Raw genomic sequence first — 13745 nt, 5'->3', positions numbered from 1 at the left:
AGAAACTAAAGTACCAAAGCATTCAGCTTGAGCAAATTTATATTCTCTGCAGGGTGAACTCATGTCCAAATCAAAAAACCGCTATTATGTGAACTCCTTACAACACAGAATTAAAAATCGACTGTGGCAGACATTGCTAGTTCTGTTTCCAAAACTTCATGAGGTACTCTTTTTCATAGAATTTGTTTTTATTACTTCTTTTATTACTTATGAAGGGAAAGTTAATTAATAAAACAGCTTTTTTATTTATAAAATGGGGTACATAGTACCACAAGTATGTAAGACTTCCTTCCAGCATATAATTCCCCCTAAGAAGAATTGCTTAGAATTAAGAAGGTAGATTGCTTTTGTGGCTGTACTCTTATTTTATTCTTAATTGACTGGCTAAATTGAAATGATTTGTTCTTTTACTGCTTTTTATTTGTTTGTTTGTTTGTAGGTTTGTTGTTGTTGTTGTCTGTTTTGAAATGTTAACATTGATAAATATATAAATTGAGCATCATAAAAATGGCATTTTTATGCCATTTTGGGGAAATGGGGGTGTTGTTGTTTTTAAACAGCATATAAACTGTAAATAAAAGTAAACATTTTGTTGCAGATCCCACTGGTACTTTTAAGGTTTTGTTCTGCCTTATCCATTGAATGAGGGATAACCTGTAATTTGTGATCACGTTGCATTTCATATAAGTTAAGAGCTAACTAGTACAGAGTGAGCTTCATGATGGAGCAGATTTGAACTTGTCTAACTCATGTAGAAACCCAACATGAGCCATTTCACCAGATTTGGTTCTGATGTGTTACTTTCCCCATTTTGCACAGGATGAAAAGTAAAAAATGCATCTTGGTCAGCAGTGATAAATTAAAGAAACTGGAGAAGTGTAGCATTCTAATACTGAAATTGATTCAGACTGTTATTAGAAAAGAAAACTCTTTAAAAACCCTAGGAAGGAAAGAGTAGTGTGTTTGTGTGTGATTGATGAAGTAGGTTTACAGTGTATAATTGATTTCTTACCTATTATTTTATCTAGGATATTTTAACAAGAACTATTGACAGGATTTTACAAGCTGGACATAGTAATAATCAAGCATCAGTAAAGTACTTAATAGAATGGAACATCATATTGATTCTACATAAGTTTCCTCATTTTCTTCAAAAGTTCTGGGATTGTTTTAACTATGTGAGTAGTAAGGTATTTGGTTGTTCAATTGTGAATAAATCATAGATGTTTTTATTGAGTCCTCAAGTACTTTTCAAGTATTAAATTTTATTTTATTTTTTGCTTAAATGGATTCCAGGGACAGAAATAACATTTAACATTGAATATATTGACGTTGATGATGTCAGGGAAGAGTTAGAAGTTTTCAGTTTATCAGAGGGAGAAAGCATTCCCCAAGGGGGGGGGGAGCAGTGAATCTAATAGAAGAGAACAGGAGGAACAACAGGGAGGGACCGGCTGTTCCCAGGAAAGGCAAGGGTTCAGTTCTAGCTCAGATTCGGAGGAGGGGAGATACAGGCCAGCTCTAGCCAGGAGGTTAGAAAAAAGAGCGGGAAAATGAAGGGAAGGGCGCGTTGGACATTTTGAGAGTGGCTGGTCACGGAGAAGCAGAGCTCAGAAGGTATCTGAAAGAAGTGACTCTGAGGAATAATATTTAAGAACCGTTTATAAGATTGTTTGGTTCATACGCAATAAAAAGTTTTATAAAAGAACAAGAAGCGTTTGTGTGGTGATCTGAAGAGGACAACGACCAGGCCTGACAGATAATATATGTAATAATTGTGTTAAAGCAGTTAAGCCCCTGTAGTATGGAGGCATGAATGACTGTTTCTGGGTTCAAAATTGGTTGATAAGCTGTAATTAAACTATAAGGAACTACATGCACCTTGATACTAACACATGGCTTATTTTTCAGGGTGAAGACCAGCTTAAAACGAGCATTTGCACATTTTTAGCAGTGATGTCACATTTTGACGTAATTCTCCAAAATATATCTGAGAAGGTACATTTTTTTGGTTGAAACTAAGAAATGGGGTGGAGGGAACAAATAATAATAATCCGCTAACTATATCTTGTTGAGGTTACTGCAATGTGTTTTACGGGGCTGCCTTTCAAGACCACTCAGAAACTTTAAAGACCAAGGCCTCTCTACTCCAAACTGGTGGCAAACCACTGGATAGCAATTACAAGCCAGCTAGCAGGGTATGAGTGCAGTAGCTGTCTCTCTTGCTGTTAATCCCTTAGCACAGGCATAGGCAAACTCAGCCCTCCAGATGTTTTGGGACTACAACTCCCATCATCCCCAGCTAACAGGATCAGTGGTCAGGGATGATGGGAATTGTAGTCTGAAAACATCTGGAGGGCCGAGTTTGCCTATGCCTGCCCTAGCAGCTGGTATTCAGAGATATGCTGCCCCTGATTCTGGAGGTAGAATAGGGCTATCCTGACTAGTAGCTGCTGATAGCTCTGTCCTCCATGAATTTGTCTAATCCTCTTTTAAAGCCATCTATATTGGTGACCATCACATCTTGTGGTAGCAAATCCCATACTTCAGCTATATGCTGTGAAGTAGTACTTCATTTTGTCCATTCAACTTAATTAGATGACCTGGGTTCAGGTACTTTGAGAAAGGGGGAAAAACCTTTCTGTATCCATTTCCCGCACACCTTACTCATCTTACCCCTCCTGGTAGAACACCCCCCCCAATACCTTCACTTGGCTAGATTGCTGACTATCACAGGTCATTTGGACCATATCTTGCATGTTTAAACGTTTCACTGGTTCCCCATGCATTTCTAGGTTTAAATAAGTGGTTCCAACCTGTAAAGTTCAGTATTTTGAAGACTACTTGCTCCCATTCAAGTCTGCTTGTTCATTAAGGTCATCTGGAGACACCCTTTTTTAGATACCTCCAGCTACAGAAGTTAGTGAATGGTGACTGAGAATCAGGTCTTCTCAGCAGAGATGCACTGGCTCTAGAATGTCCTCCCCAGGTCTGTGCACGTAGCGTCTGTACTTAGGAGTTTTAGGCTGCATGTGAAAACAGCTCCCCCCCCGCCTCTTTAATAACAATCACAACACTGATGTTCACTTTAGAGCACCCCCAAACTCGGCCCTCCAGATGTTTTGGGGCTACAACTCCCATCATCCCTAGCTAACAGGACCAGTGGTCAGGAATGGTGGGAATTGTAGTCCCAAAACATCTGGAGGGACGAGTTTGCGGGTGCCTGCTTTAGAATGTATTGGTCTGTTAACTGAGGTCCAGCTCTGAGGGCCTTCTGGTGGTTCTCTCATTGTGAGAAGTGAAGTTACAGGGAACCAGGCACAGGGCCTTCTCGGTAGTGGGGCCCGCCCTGTGGGATGCCCTCCCATCAAATGTCAAGGAAATAAACAACTATCTGACTTTTAGAAGACATCTGAAGGCAGCCCTGTTTAGGGAAGTTTTTAATGTCTGATGTTCTATTATATTTTTAATATTTTGTTGGAAGCCACCCAGAGTGGCTGGGGAAACCCAGCCAGATGGGTGGGGTATAAATAAAATATTGTTGTTGTTGTTGTTGTTATTTAGCAATATTAAGAAATGTTAATAGTTTTTACTTTGCAATGTTTTGGCGTTTGTTTTGTTCTGTTTTTAATTTGTAGGCCACTTTGAAAATATGTTATTGAATGATGGAAGACAATTTATTATTAATTATTAAAATTAATATACATTTGCAGATATATGTTGGTTTATAATGCTGCAAGTTAGCTAAGAGTTGAAGGCTATGCATAGAAGTATAATTCTATATGGACTAAAAGCTGGAGTAAATCTTATGTTTTGATGTAGGATTTCTTGATAAAACTTTAGTTGAACTTCCAGCTCATTGCCGTGTCAATTTAAAAATGTTTCACATTAGGAATTAGATGAGTTATAGTTATATGACTTCTTACATATAGTGATATTACTTCTTACGAGAAATGTATGAACTACTAAAGGAATGCCTTTCTCCCTCTAGACACCAGCCTTGAAGAAAGCCCTCGTCGTTGTTCTACAGTGGTGTTTCCATCACAATTTCAGTGTTCGACTTTATGCTTTAATTGCCCTTAAGAAAATTTGGGGAATGTGCAAAGCATTGTGTGTGGAAGATTTTGAAGCTTTAGCTCCAGTTATTGAATGTAGTCTCAATCAAGCAGAAAGCATGCATGGAACAGGGTTAGTAGCACATAATTCTTTTAAAATACTGCTATGAAACTAGTGATGCTCCAAAATGAAAACACTTTCTAGACCACTTACGGATGAATCTAATTTTCTCAAGGAGCACTTTGTTATACCCATAGTTGTGTTGTCTCATCTGAACAAGGTAGAACATTTTAAAATAAACCAAATTCAGCAATAACAGATAAAGTGAAATTATGAAAAAAAGTCTGGGGATTTCTTTTTCATGAGAAGCATACCTGGCCTATGAAACAGAAAACTAGACTGCTTGTCTCTTGAATTTTAATAAACTGACTTGTACTCCACTTATTTGAATATAGGTCCATCACTTCCATATTATTATTGATGGATTAGATAGAACATACTGGTAGTTTGTGGGGTAAAATGGAGAGACCAATAGTGTGGCAGTTTGTTTATTCTTTGGGAGACTGTGAGTTTAAATTTATCTGAAAATGCTGCATTAATATATGACTTAATGTCTGGAAGAATGTTGCATGGTGAACCAAATAAGGCAGGTAATAACAGTGTAGTTGTATAAAGTAGGATTGCTCTTGTATAGTGCATTGTATATAAACACAAATCATAATGAAATCTTAAGCATTTTTACTCAGCAGAAAGTCCCATAAAGTTCAGTGGATCTTACTCTTGAGGTGATTATGTTTAGAATTACAAATTTGAACTATGCCCGGTCTGGGGAAGAAGGTTTAATCCTTTGAATATATTTCATTATTATTATATTATATTATATTATATTATATTATATTATATTATATTATATTATATTATATTAATTATATTATTAGAACCTGGCCAGAGCTCTGAAATGGGACAAGTTAAAGATCTAAATTTGATATATATATATTTGTTGTGATTCACAGACCCACAAATGAGTTTTCCCAGTTTGTTCTGCAGCAGCTTCCACTGCCAAATCGTGGGAACTACTGTTTAAATTCCATAAAAAGCCATTGCAATATGTAATTTGCCCCAAGTGTTTCAGCACAGAAAAGGGCTGAAAGAATTGTGATGCATATTGCTTAAAACAATGAGTTTTAACAATGAATCAATGAGTTGCAGCCATAGAATCTAACTCACAGATATGTGTATGCTCAGATGTGATATATTCAGTGGAGAGACCTCAGCTTAGTGTGAAAGGAAACCATGTGGAGGTCCCTCTATTGAAACCACATGGAGCTCTTTTAGTGCTTCTGCACCACAAAGAAATTCCCTTGATCGAGGCGATGTTGTGTAATACCTCATAATTACCCTTGTGCTTACCAATTGGAAAGTGACCAAATCGTAATAGAAAAGAAGAATTATGCTGCAGTCCTTACCCAACTTATCTGGGAGTAAGCCTCATTGAATTAAATAGGACTTACTTCTGAATATACATGGTTAGGATTGATTGCCTTTTGGTAACGTTCTAAAAAGAGGCTTATTGAGACATTTTCTTGTCATACATCATACTATTATGCTTACAATGCAGGAATGCTAAAAAGAATTGGCAGCGCATCCAAAAACATTTTTTCTTTGAAAACTTTCATCCACTTAAGGATTACTGTGTTGAGGTAAGTACATAAATATTCAGTGGTTTGTTTATTTATTTTTTTAAAAACAACCACCTTAGATCTGTCTAATCAATGATACTGCTAGTGTGATCAAGGAGACATGGCTTCAAATTTCCACTCATTCAAGAAACTAACTGGATGACCTTGGGTCATTAAGCAAAGGCATTTTTGTGTGTGTGTGGAAAACATCAATCTCACTGCCAAAGTCATCCTAATTCTGCACCATATTGTTTTTATATGTGTGCTTACTTTGCCTAATGTACAGTTCAGTCCTGTGCATGTCTTCACAGGCATAAGCCCCATTGTTCTCAACTGGACTTACTTCCAGATAATACATAATCGCTTCCTTATTCAGCTTTTGCTACAGGACCTTTAAATCACACACCCCAGATATTTGGAAATTCACTAAACCCCTTCTGTTTCTTGAAATTTTATCCAATATTGTACACATTCATAAAAGCTAGAAACAGACATTAAATAAGAAAATGAAAGTCCAGGGTCTGAATTTCACGTTTCTTTGCAACCTCAGGATGTACGCAACCCTGAACCTCATATACAAGCCTGTGCTTTGGGAAATGACTACTTACTTGGAACATGTCTTATTTTATGGATTGCCATTATGCAGTTAGAGAAGGTGGGCAGAGCAGTTCAATTAGGGTGGAGTATTTATGGTGGAAGAACCACCAAATCCAGAGTCCTCCTAACCAGGGTGGCAAGACACAAAGTACACCAACTCTTGGTATTTTCCCTCCAATGTCAGGGGAGTGGGAAGGTTTTGGATACGGCAGATCTTCTTAATATACCCATATGATGTCCATTTTATCTCCCTACTGTCATTGCAGGTGGGGATGTACTCTAAATATGCTTGCCTTCCATTAAAGTCAATGAGATTTAAGCCCAGTCATACCTTGGAAGTTGAACGGAATCCATTCCGGAAGTCTGTTCAACTTCCAAAATGTTGGAAAACAAAAGTGCTGCTTCTGATTGGCTGCAGGAAGCTCCTGCAGCCAATCAGAAGCCGCGGAAGCCCCGTCGGATGTTCGGCTTCTGAAAGAACATTCGCAAACCGGAACAATCACTTCCGGGTTTCGATCGTTTGGGAGCGGATTTGTTCGGGAGCCAAGGCATTCGAGATCCAAGGTACGACTGTACACTGAAATATGAGTGGGACAGACCGAACCATCATTTTGTTTCTCTTATTATAATAGGGCACTAATGCTTCACTTTGACTGGTTCATGGCTAATATATTTCGGCATTTTCAGTGCTAGTTCAATTTTCCAAATATTATTTTTCAGACAATATTTTACACCTTGCCGCAACTTTCAGAAATTGCAGAAGAGGAATTGATTTCTCTATCTAAATTTAAAGCATTCACAGACATCCCACTGAGCTCAACATTTCCATTCTCTCATTCTCGAACTTCACTTCTTGATCTGAAGCAGTGTGACTGGTCTCAGCAAGATTTGGGTAAATAACTAGTGCTGGCTTAAATAGTCACGTATATTTTATATACTTCTTTTAAAATTAATTGTGCAGTATTTTAACAACACAAACTGTTAAATGGTTATGAAGAATATTGTCTGCCCTCAGTATTTAATATCTAATATGCTAGGATTCTCAGCAGAGTTTGTTGCATTCAGGTAACTAAATATTCAATCTTAGGTTTGAGTTCCGCTGAATCAAGCAGCCAAAGGCAATGGACAGATGTTCAAAAAAAGATAATTCCTTGGAAGGACAGTACTCCTGATCTGGAGCTTGTATTTCAAGATCGGGCTACTAAACTTGGAAAAGCAAACAATAAACTGATTGTAGTGGCTTCACTCATTGATAAACCTACCAATTTAGGAGGTAAGATCTTACCCACTTGAAACTACTAGTACTTGAAAGTATGTTATGTGACTTACATTTTTTTAAAAAGCAAACTTTATATATTCAACCTCTATATATAAAGGATTTCCAATGGAAATTGCATTTAATCATCAAACTACAGCACAAAAGAGAAGTGCCTTTCACTTTTCCCCCTGACATTACCATAAATTAGTGTACTTTAGCCACTTGTAGTAATTAGTTGTTTGCAGGGCCATGTTATAGGCTGACGAGGATGCTTAGTTTAAGATCTTTAAGGGAAGAGTGAGTCATGCTATTGTATTTTTGTATAGCCTGATAGACCCACCATGAATGCCCTTCTTCAGCATCTAAGTGCCCCATTCAATTAATGAAATATGACTCATATGGAATGAAAGTGTTCTGCTTCTTTGTAGGCTTGTGCCGTACATGTGAAATATTTGGGGTGTCGGCTCTCATTGTTGGCAGCCTTCATTATATAAATGACAAGCAATTTCAGTACCTCAGTGTTTCTGCTGAACAATGGCTTTCCCTTATTGAGGTGAGTAAAGAGTATATTACTTGTAGACTACTTAAATGTAACTTAACTTGCCTCAGTTTTTCATGAATGGGCTTGCCTAACATTGTATGGGATTGAGTTACAGATAGGTAGCCGTGTTGGTCTGCCATAGTCAAAACAAAACAAATTCCTTCCAGTAGCACCTTAAAGACCAACTAAGTCAGTTCTTGGTATGAGCTTTCGTGTGCATGCATCTGAAGAAGTGTGCATGCACACGAAAGCTCATACCAAGAACTGACTTAATTATATGGGATTAAAATTCTTTATGCTAGTGTTGAAGTGTTATGTATTAGTCTGCTACCTTTACAACTCTTTCCTGTGATTGACTGGGTTAAGCTTCTGGCTGTTTTACTACAGTTAAGCACTTTGACATTTCTTGGATTTCAATGGGAACGTTAAGCATGTGTGTTCCTGAATATATCTCCAACTAGCATTGCTGGAGTGGGGGGCAAACCATGGGAGTGAGGGCTATTGTCTTCATAGCTTGTTTGTGGCATTTATGGAGGCATCTGGCTATCAGTTGGAAACGAGTTGCTGCACTAAATGGATTCCCAACCTGATCCCTGCTTTTTTTGTTTTGATTGATTGAACCTAGCTGTGTGGCTTTATGAATCTTATGTGTGGCTTTATGAATCTTATAAGGATACTGTATTGGTCCACATGATGTTGGCCTTTCAGCTGATCGAAATCTGACATATTTTGACTGATACAGCTATTTGTACTGTATATTAATAGAAGTTTGCATTCAAACATTTCTAAACTAATCTCACTTTTTAAAAAATAAATAAATGTGTAGGTAAAGCCATTCCAGCTTGCTGATTATTTGGAGCAGAAGAAAATGGAAGGCTACACTATAATAGGTGTAGAGCAAACAGCTAAAAGTTGTGATCTGACAGAATATTGTTTTCCAGAGAAATCGCTCTTGCTGCTGGGGTAAATAAAAAACAACAAAACTTTTTAAATATAACATGATTCTAAATATTTTTTTGGTAGTGAAAGCTGAGAATTGTAGAGTTTGAGGAAAATGAAAAGATCCGCTATAATTGTTGTTCCCATTTACTGTGGTGGCTGAATAGGACTAGAATAGAAATATATGAAGGCCTCAACCACCCAGCTGTCCATCATTGTCGTTTTAATTCTGATGGTCCCCTGGTGTAGAACTCACTCATTCCAGATATTTTTGTCCTCCCCATTCAACAGGGCTGTAGGCTTATTTTTCATGTGCTTGAAATGAATGTAAAACAGTGACACATCAGCTAATTACACCATATAATAGCACTGAGCAATATTTTTAGGGAGTGAAGCAGGAGTCATATTAACTGCACTTGATCTGTCTTAAAAGCAATATTAGTTATGAAAGGGGACTGAGGAAATGTTATCACTTTATCACAGTGCTGTCTTCTCTACTAAATATATGATTAACATTATCTGGCCCAGTAGCAGCAGTGGCTCCTCAGGCAGGGTCTTGTTACCCAGTATCATTTTATTTGGATATTCCTTTGATTAAACCTGGGTCTTTTTGCATGCTGAGTAGATGCTCTGGGACTGAACTTCACCCCCTCTGCTAACTGTGATACATGTTTGTGTGCCTTTCTTGTCAGAAATGAGCATGAGGGAATCCCTGCAAATCTAATTCAGCAGCTGGACACATGTGTAGAAATTCCTCAGCAAGGAGTTATCCGGTCACTTAATGTCCATGTAAGTGGAGCTCTGCTCATTTGGGAATATATTAGGCAACAGATCGTCAAGGAAAAAGAATGAAGATAAATACATGAATCTTGTCAAAACTGTTGCTCTGATGGTGCTAAGAAACTCATGGAGTAGAGATACTGCACAAAAGAATAAGTTTTGTATTTTGCATGCCTTCATTTTTTAAAATAACTCAAATGCCTTAAACCATGACTGTATTGAAATATTCATTGATGATAAATATTCTTTCAGTATACAAGTTTCTTGGTGTAGATTATGTTGCTGAAAAAATCTCTTTATATTCTTCTTAGATGAGTTCCAAATGACCATTTTGTAGCAGGGTGGCAACTCAAGTTTGTGGGTTCCCTTCAACCATACACAGAGCTGCTGGGGCAATGCTCCTATTTTATCAAATTAATATGCAAACAGACTCAATGTGTACACTGGCATGACTGCACAATAACTAGCATTTGGCTAATTTTATTTATTCACTTGTAAAGATCGACTATCAAAATGGATGTAAGCGTTCTATTAATACAAAGGAAACTACTTGAAAGAAGAAACTGGTAATGAACTCACAATGTAACATTTGAGTGCACCAATTCGCCCTTTATTGGTAGTAGCAACTTCAGTGAGGTGCGGTTGGGAGCCTCTTCTCTTCACCATGCACTTCAAAGTACATACAGACTAGGAGCCTTCACGCCAATGCCAGATAAACAAGTATAGCTTTTGAAATTATTTATAGGCCATCACTGTCCTTTACTGATACTGACACTTTTAAAGTATCATTCAAGTGCTCTTCTTCTGCAAGCTCCTTTGTCGTGGCTGTATTTATAAAAGCTGATGAGTAGCTATGACTTCTCAGTTGTCTCTGAAGGCTGAAATTCTCCTGCTTCCAACTTTGCTTTATATTTTAGATAATCTCTTCTTCTATCAAAATATTTAACCTGTTTTGAACAAGATGGCTGTTAGGAAATGAGACTGACACAGTAAAATTCTAGTGTAATGAAAACAGGAAGAACCTCTTTTGCTTATCATTGCAGCATTTCAGATCTAGATATGTAACCGTGCTGATCTACTCTGAACGTTTCAGGGTCCTCAACTCCCTAAAGGGAGAATTCTCCCCTAGTTCTATTACCAAACAGTTATAATGTCTTCTTACAGTGAAATGTGGGGTGCCACAATCAACCCTACCTAATTGGTCAGGCAAATATCTCTGAGATGCTCATACAACCCTTGAGGTATTTGATACAGAACACTACAATTTACACCCCTATCAGTGCTATGCAAGTTTATAGGGTTTATCTCATTGCTGGTAAAGACAAGTACATACTAGAAACCTAGGAAGCCACCTTACAAGAGTCAGACATAGCCTAATGTTGTCTACAGTGACTGGAAGCAGCTCTTCAGGGTTTCAGACAGGAAGTCTTTCTCAGTCCTATCAGGAGATGCTGGAATATTTGGGGGGGGGGATTTGTGCTGCTTACCCATTGTTGTGGACACACATTTTCAAAAGAGCACCTAAGTTTCTCACACTTCGATGCCTCTTCCATATTATCATCTAAACACTTCCAGTACTCATCCCGAGCTCCCCAGCAAGCCTTCCTTTCCTTCATTGATGGAGCTGTCATTTCTGTCACAAGAAACAAAAGATCGCTGTTATTCTTGAACTACTTTGGTGTTCTATAACTTAACAAGTCACCAACCAATCCTACACTTTATTGAACCTAAACTGTTTTTACTTGAGTCTAATGTTGAATGTAAAATGTTTTTAAGTGTTTTGAAAGGCACTGTATTTATAAGGGAGCAATACTGAAATGAAAAGATAATCATAGCTGTTAAGCCTGTTACTTTGTGTGCAGCCTGTCAACATTGTTACAGTTACAAGAAAGCAGTTAAAGGCCTATGTGGTTTAGTTAGACCTGTCAGTTATCTGAAGTAGAACTGTGAACAGCTAAAATAGGGGTGATTAACCAGCAGCCCCCCAGGGGTTGTTGGACTACCAACTCCCATCATCCTTGACCATGGTGGGGGCTGATAGGAGCAGTAATCCAACAATATCAAAAGGGTCATAAATTAGCTGCCCCGCCCTATAGCATATAGCAGATGATCCTGACAGTAATTGCCCGAAAGGACTGTCACAGCCTTGTCCAGTCAATGTGGTCTGGTGGGCAGTGGAGATAGAAGAACCCAGAAAGAGTTTGAAGAGCTGAAATCTCTTAAAAATTGAATTTGTAAAAGCAATAACAGTCTTCACATTTTAAGAGAGCAATTCTTGACCAAGATTCAGGTGATTCAGGCACACCTTGCTTTATTGAGCTTTGTTTTACCATACTTTGCATATATTGCCCCTTATATAAGGACATTGGTGCAACTGCTGCCAGCCCTTACCTGCCACCACCTCTTCTAGTCACAGGAGTGGAGCTCGCTAGGGTTAGAGTTGGCTTTTTTCTAGCATGTAAAGCACTGTTTGACTCGTGTCCTGCTTTTGGGCTTCCAATGGGCATCTGGTTGGCCAATGAGAGATCAAGACACGGGACTAGATGGGCCATCTATCTGATCCAGCAGGCGCTTCTTATGTTTTGGGAACCTTTGGAGGGGGTGCAATTGTGTGGGCCAGTATACATAAATATACTGAGATTCCAGGGTTGGCATTGTTTGGTTCACAGCAGAGTCTAAAGCCCAGAGAGTTTAACTGTAAGTAAAACAAACTGCCACACCTTATGTTTAAGGAGGCACCATTTGATAAGCGATCTTCTTAAAAGCAGACAACAATGTCTACAGTGCAGTGTTACTTAGTATTTCAAGAACACTAACACCATGTAAGACTGGTTCATCGTACAAACCGCGTACAAAACTGTACTGAACACTAGAAACCTTACAGTTTGCCACCTGCATTGGGCACATACAATAATCCCAGGTTGTCAGGTGAAGAGTTTTAAGAAGCCCCCAAAACATTGTATTGCTGGGCAGTTGCCACATTGCTCGCGACCAACCTGAGCTGCTGAACTCGGGGCTAAAGAACGGGGCTCCCCACGGCACCTATCCCCAAAGTCCAGTTTCTGCCGTGAACCGCCGAAAGGAGTGAGCGCGGTTTCTCCCGCCGTTTCCCTCCAGGGGCCCCGCGGAGCCGCCTGCACGGAAGGCGCCGCGTGACCGAGTCCCGCGCCGCGCCTGGAGAGCAATGCCAAGTGGGCACAAGACAGGGGAAGCGCGCGGAGGAGGCTCTGCTTGCCCTCCACGCTCGGCTGCTGCAGTCTTGGGAGGCGGAGGGCAGGGCGAGGGCAGGGTTGAGGGGTCTCCCCGCCCGACTCCTCTGCGGGAAGCCGGCTCCCGACCTCCAGACAAGGTGAGGATTCTACATTCGTCGCCTTCACTTACCCGCCGCACTTCCGGCTGAGCTTGAAAAGCCCGGATGTGCATCCAGGTGACACACCGGAAGCGCATGCGCAGCTATCATGGAGCGCCTGAGCTTATTACAGTATGACAACGCGGAGGCAAAGAGAGTGTCTCTCTCCGCCGGCTGCGTTATAGGCTGCGCGTGCGCACTTACGCAGCTTGCTTGGCGGCTTTGTTGCTAGGCTACTGCCCGGCCCCCTTCAGTGCTGCTCTGCGGGCGGGAAAACAAATGAGCTCAGGATGAAGCCCTGGGACGTAAGAGACATGAATTGCAGTTCCATTTCGTGCGTCCCCACAGGTTTGGAAGTCCTAATTTAGCCGTTAATATTTTGGTGCTTTCGAATAAATGGCAATAATATAATTCGGCAATCGAGTGAAAATCTTCAAAATTGCCACCATGTATTTTTTTAAGTTTCAGCGTTAAAGCAGCGGCGTCTGCGTTAGCAGGTGGGGCTTTTTTGAGGATGGAAGCAGACCACTTAAATTGACATTTGCA

General features: G+C 39.6%; 2 protein-coding genes across 3 annotated transcripts in view; one reads left to right on the top strand and one right to left on the bottom strand.

Moving 5' to 3' along the window:
* The window catches only part of TARBP1 (tRNA guanosine 2 -O-methyltransferase TARBP1), a 31997-nt gene extending 21888 nt beyond the window's left edge, over positions 1–10109 (top strand). Inside the window, exons 21-30 of the mRNA XM_081855801.1 lie at positions 53–163; positions 1029–1178; positions 1912–1998; positions 3992–4188; positions 5675–5756; positions 7053–7224; positions 7420–7605; positions 8019–8143; positions 8958–9094; positions 9763–10109. Coding sequence (XP_081711927.1) covers positions 53–163; positions 1029–1178; positions 1912–1998; positions 3992–4188; positions 5675–5756; positions 7053–7224; positions 7420–7605; positions 8019–8143; positions 8958–9094; positions 9763–9922 — 1407 coding nt within the window. The 3' untranslated portion in view covers positions 9923–10109. The remainder of the gene's footprint in view (positions 1–52; positions 164–1028; positions 1179–1911; positions 1999–3991; positions 4189–5674; positions 5757–7052; positions 7225–7419; positions 7606–8018; positions 8144–8957; positions 9095–9762) is intronic.
* Positions 10110–10299: 190 nt separating this feature from the next.
* Positions 10300–13362, bottom strand: COA6 (cytochrome c oxidase assembly factor 6). 2 transcript variants are annotated; one of them, XM_081855910.1, is made up of 3 exons: positions 13232–13362; positions 11338–11483; positions 10300–10797 (listed from the first exon to the last, which is right to left on the bottom strand). In XM_081855910.1, exons 1-3 carry the CDS (start codon positions 13308–13310, stop codon positions 10702–10704), a joined length of 321 nt encoding a protein of 106 aa, XP_081712036.1. In that variant the 5' UTR covers positions 13311–13362; the 3' UTR covers positions 10300–10701. The 2 variants fall into 2 exon arrangements, with proteins under 2 accessions (XP_081712036.1, XP_081712037.1); XM_081855911.1 differs by lacking the exon at positions 13232–13362 and adding an exon at positions 12847–13081.
* Positions 13363–13745: the final 383 nt, after the last annotated feature.

Source organism: Podarcis erhardii, assembly GCF_964252035.2.
Source record: "Podarcis erhardii genome assembly, chromosome: 3".
Classification (NCBI taxonomy): domain Eukaryota; kingdom Metazoa; phylum Chordata; class Lepidosauria; order Squamata; family Lacertidae; genus Podarcis; species Podarcis erhardii.
The sequence above is the reverse complement of the archived record's forward strand: the minus strand, read 5'-3'. Positions and strand labels throughout refer to the sequence as shown.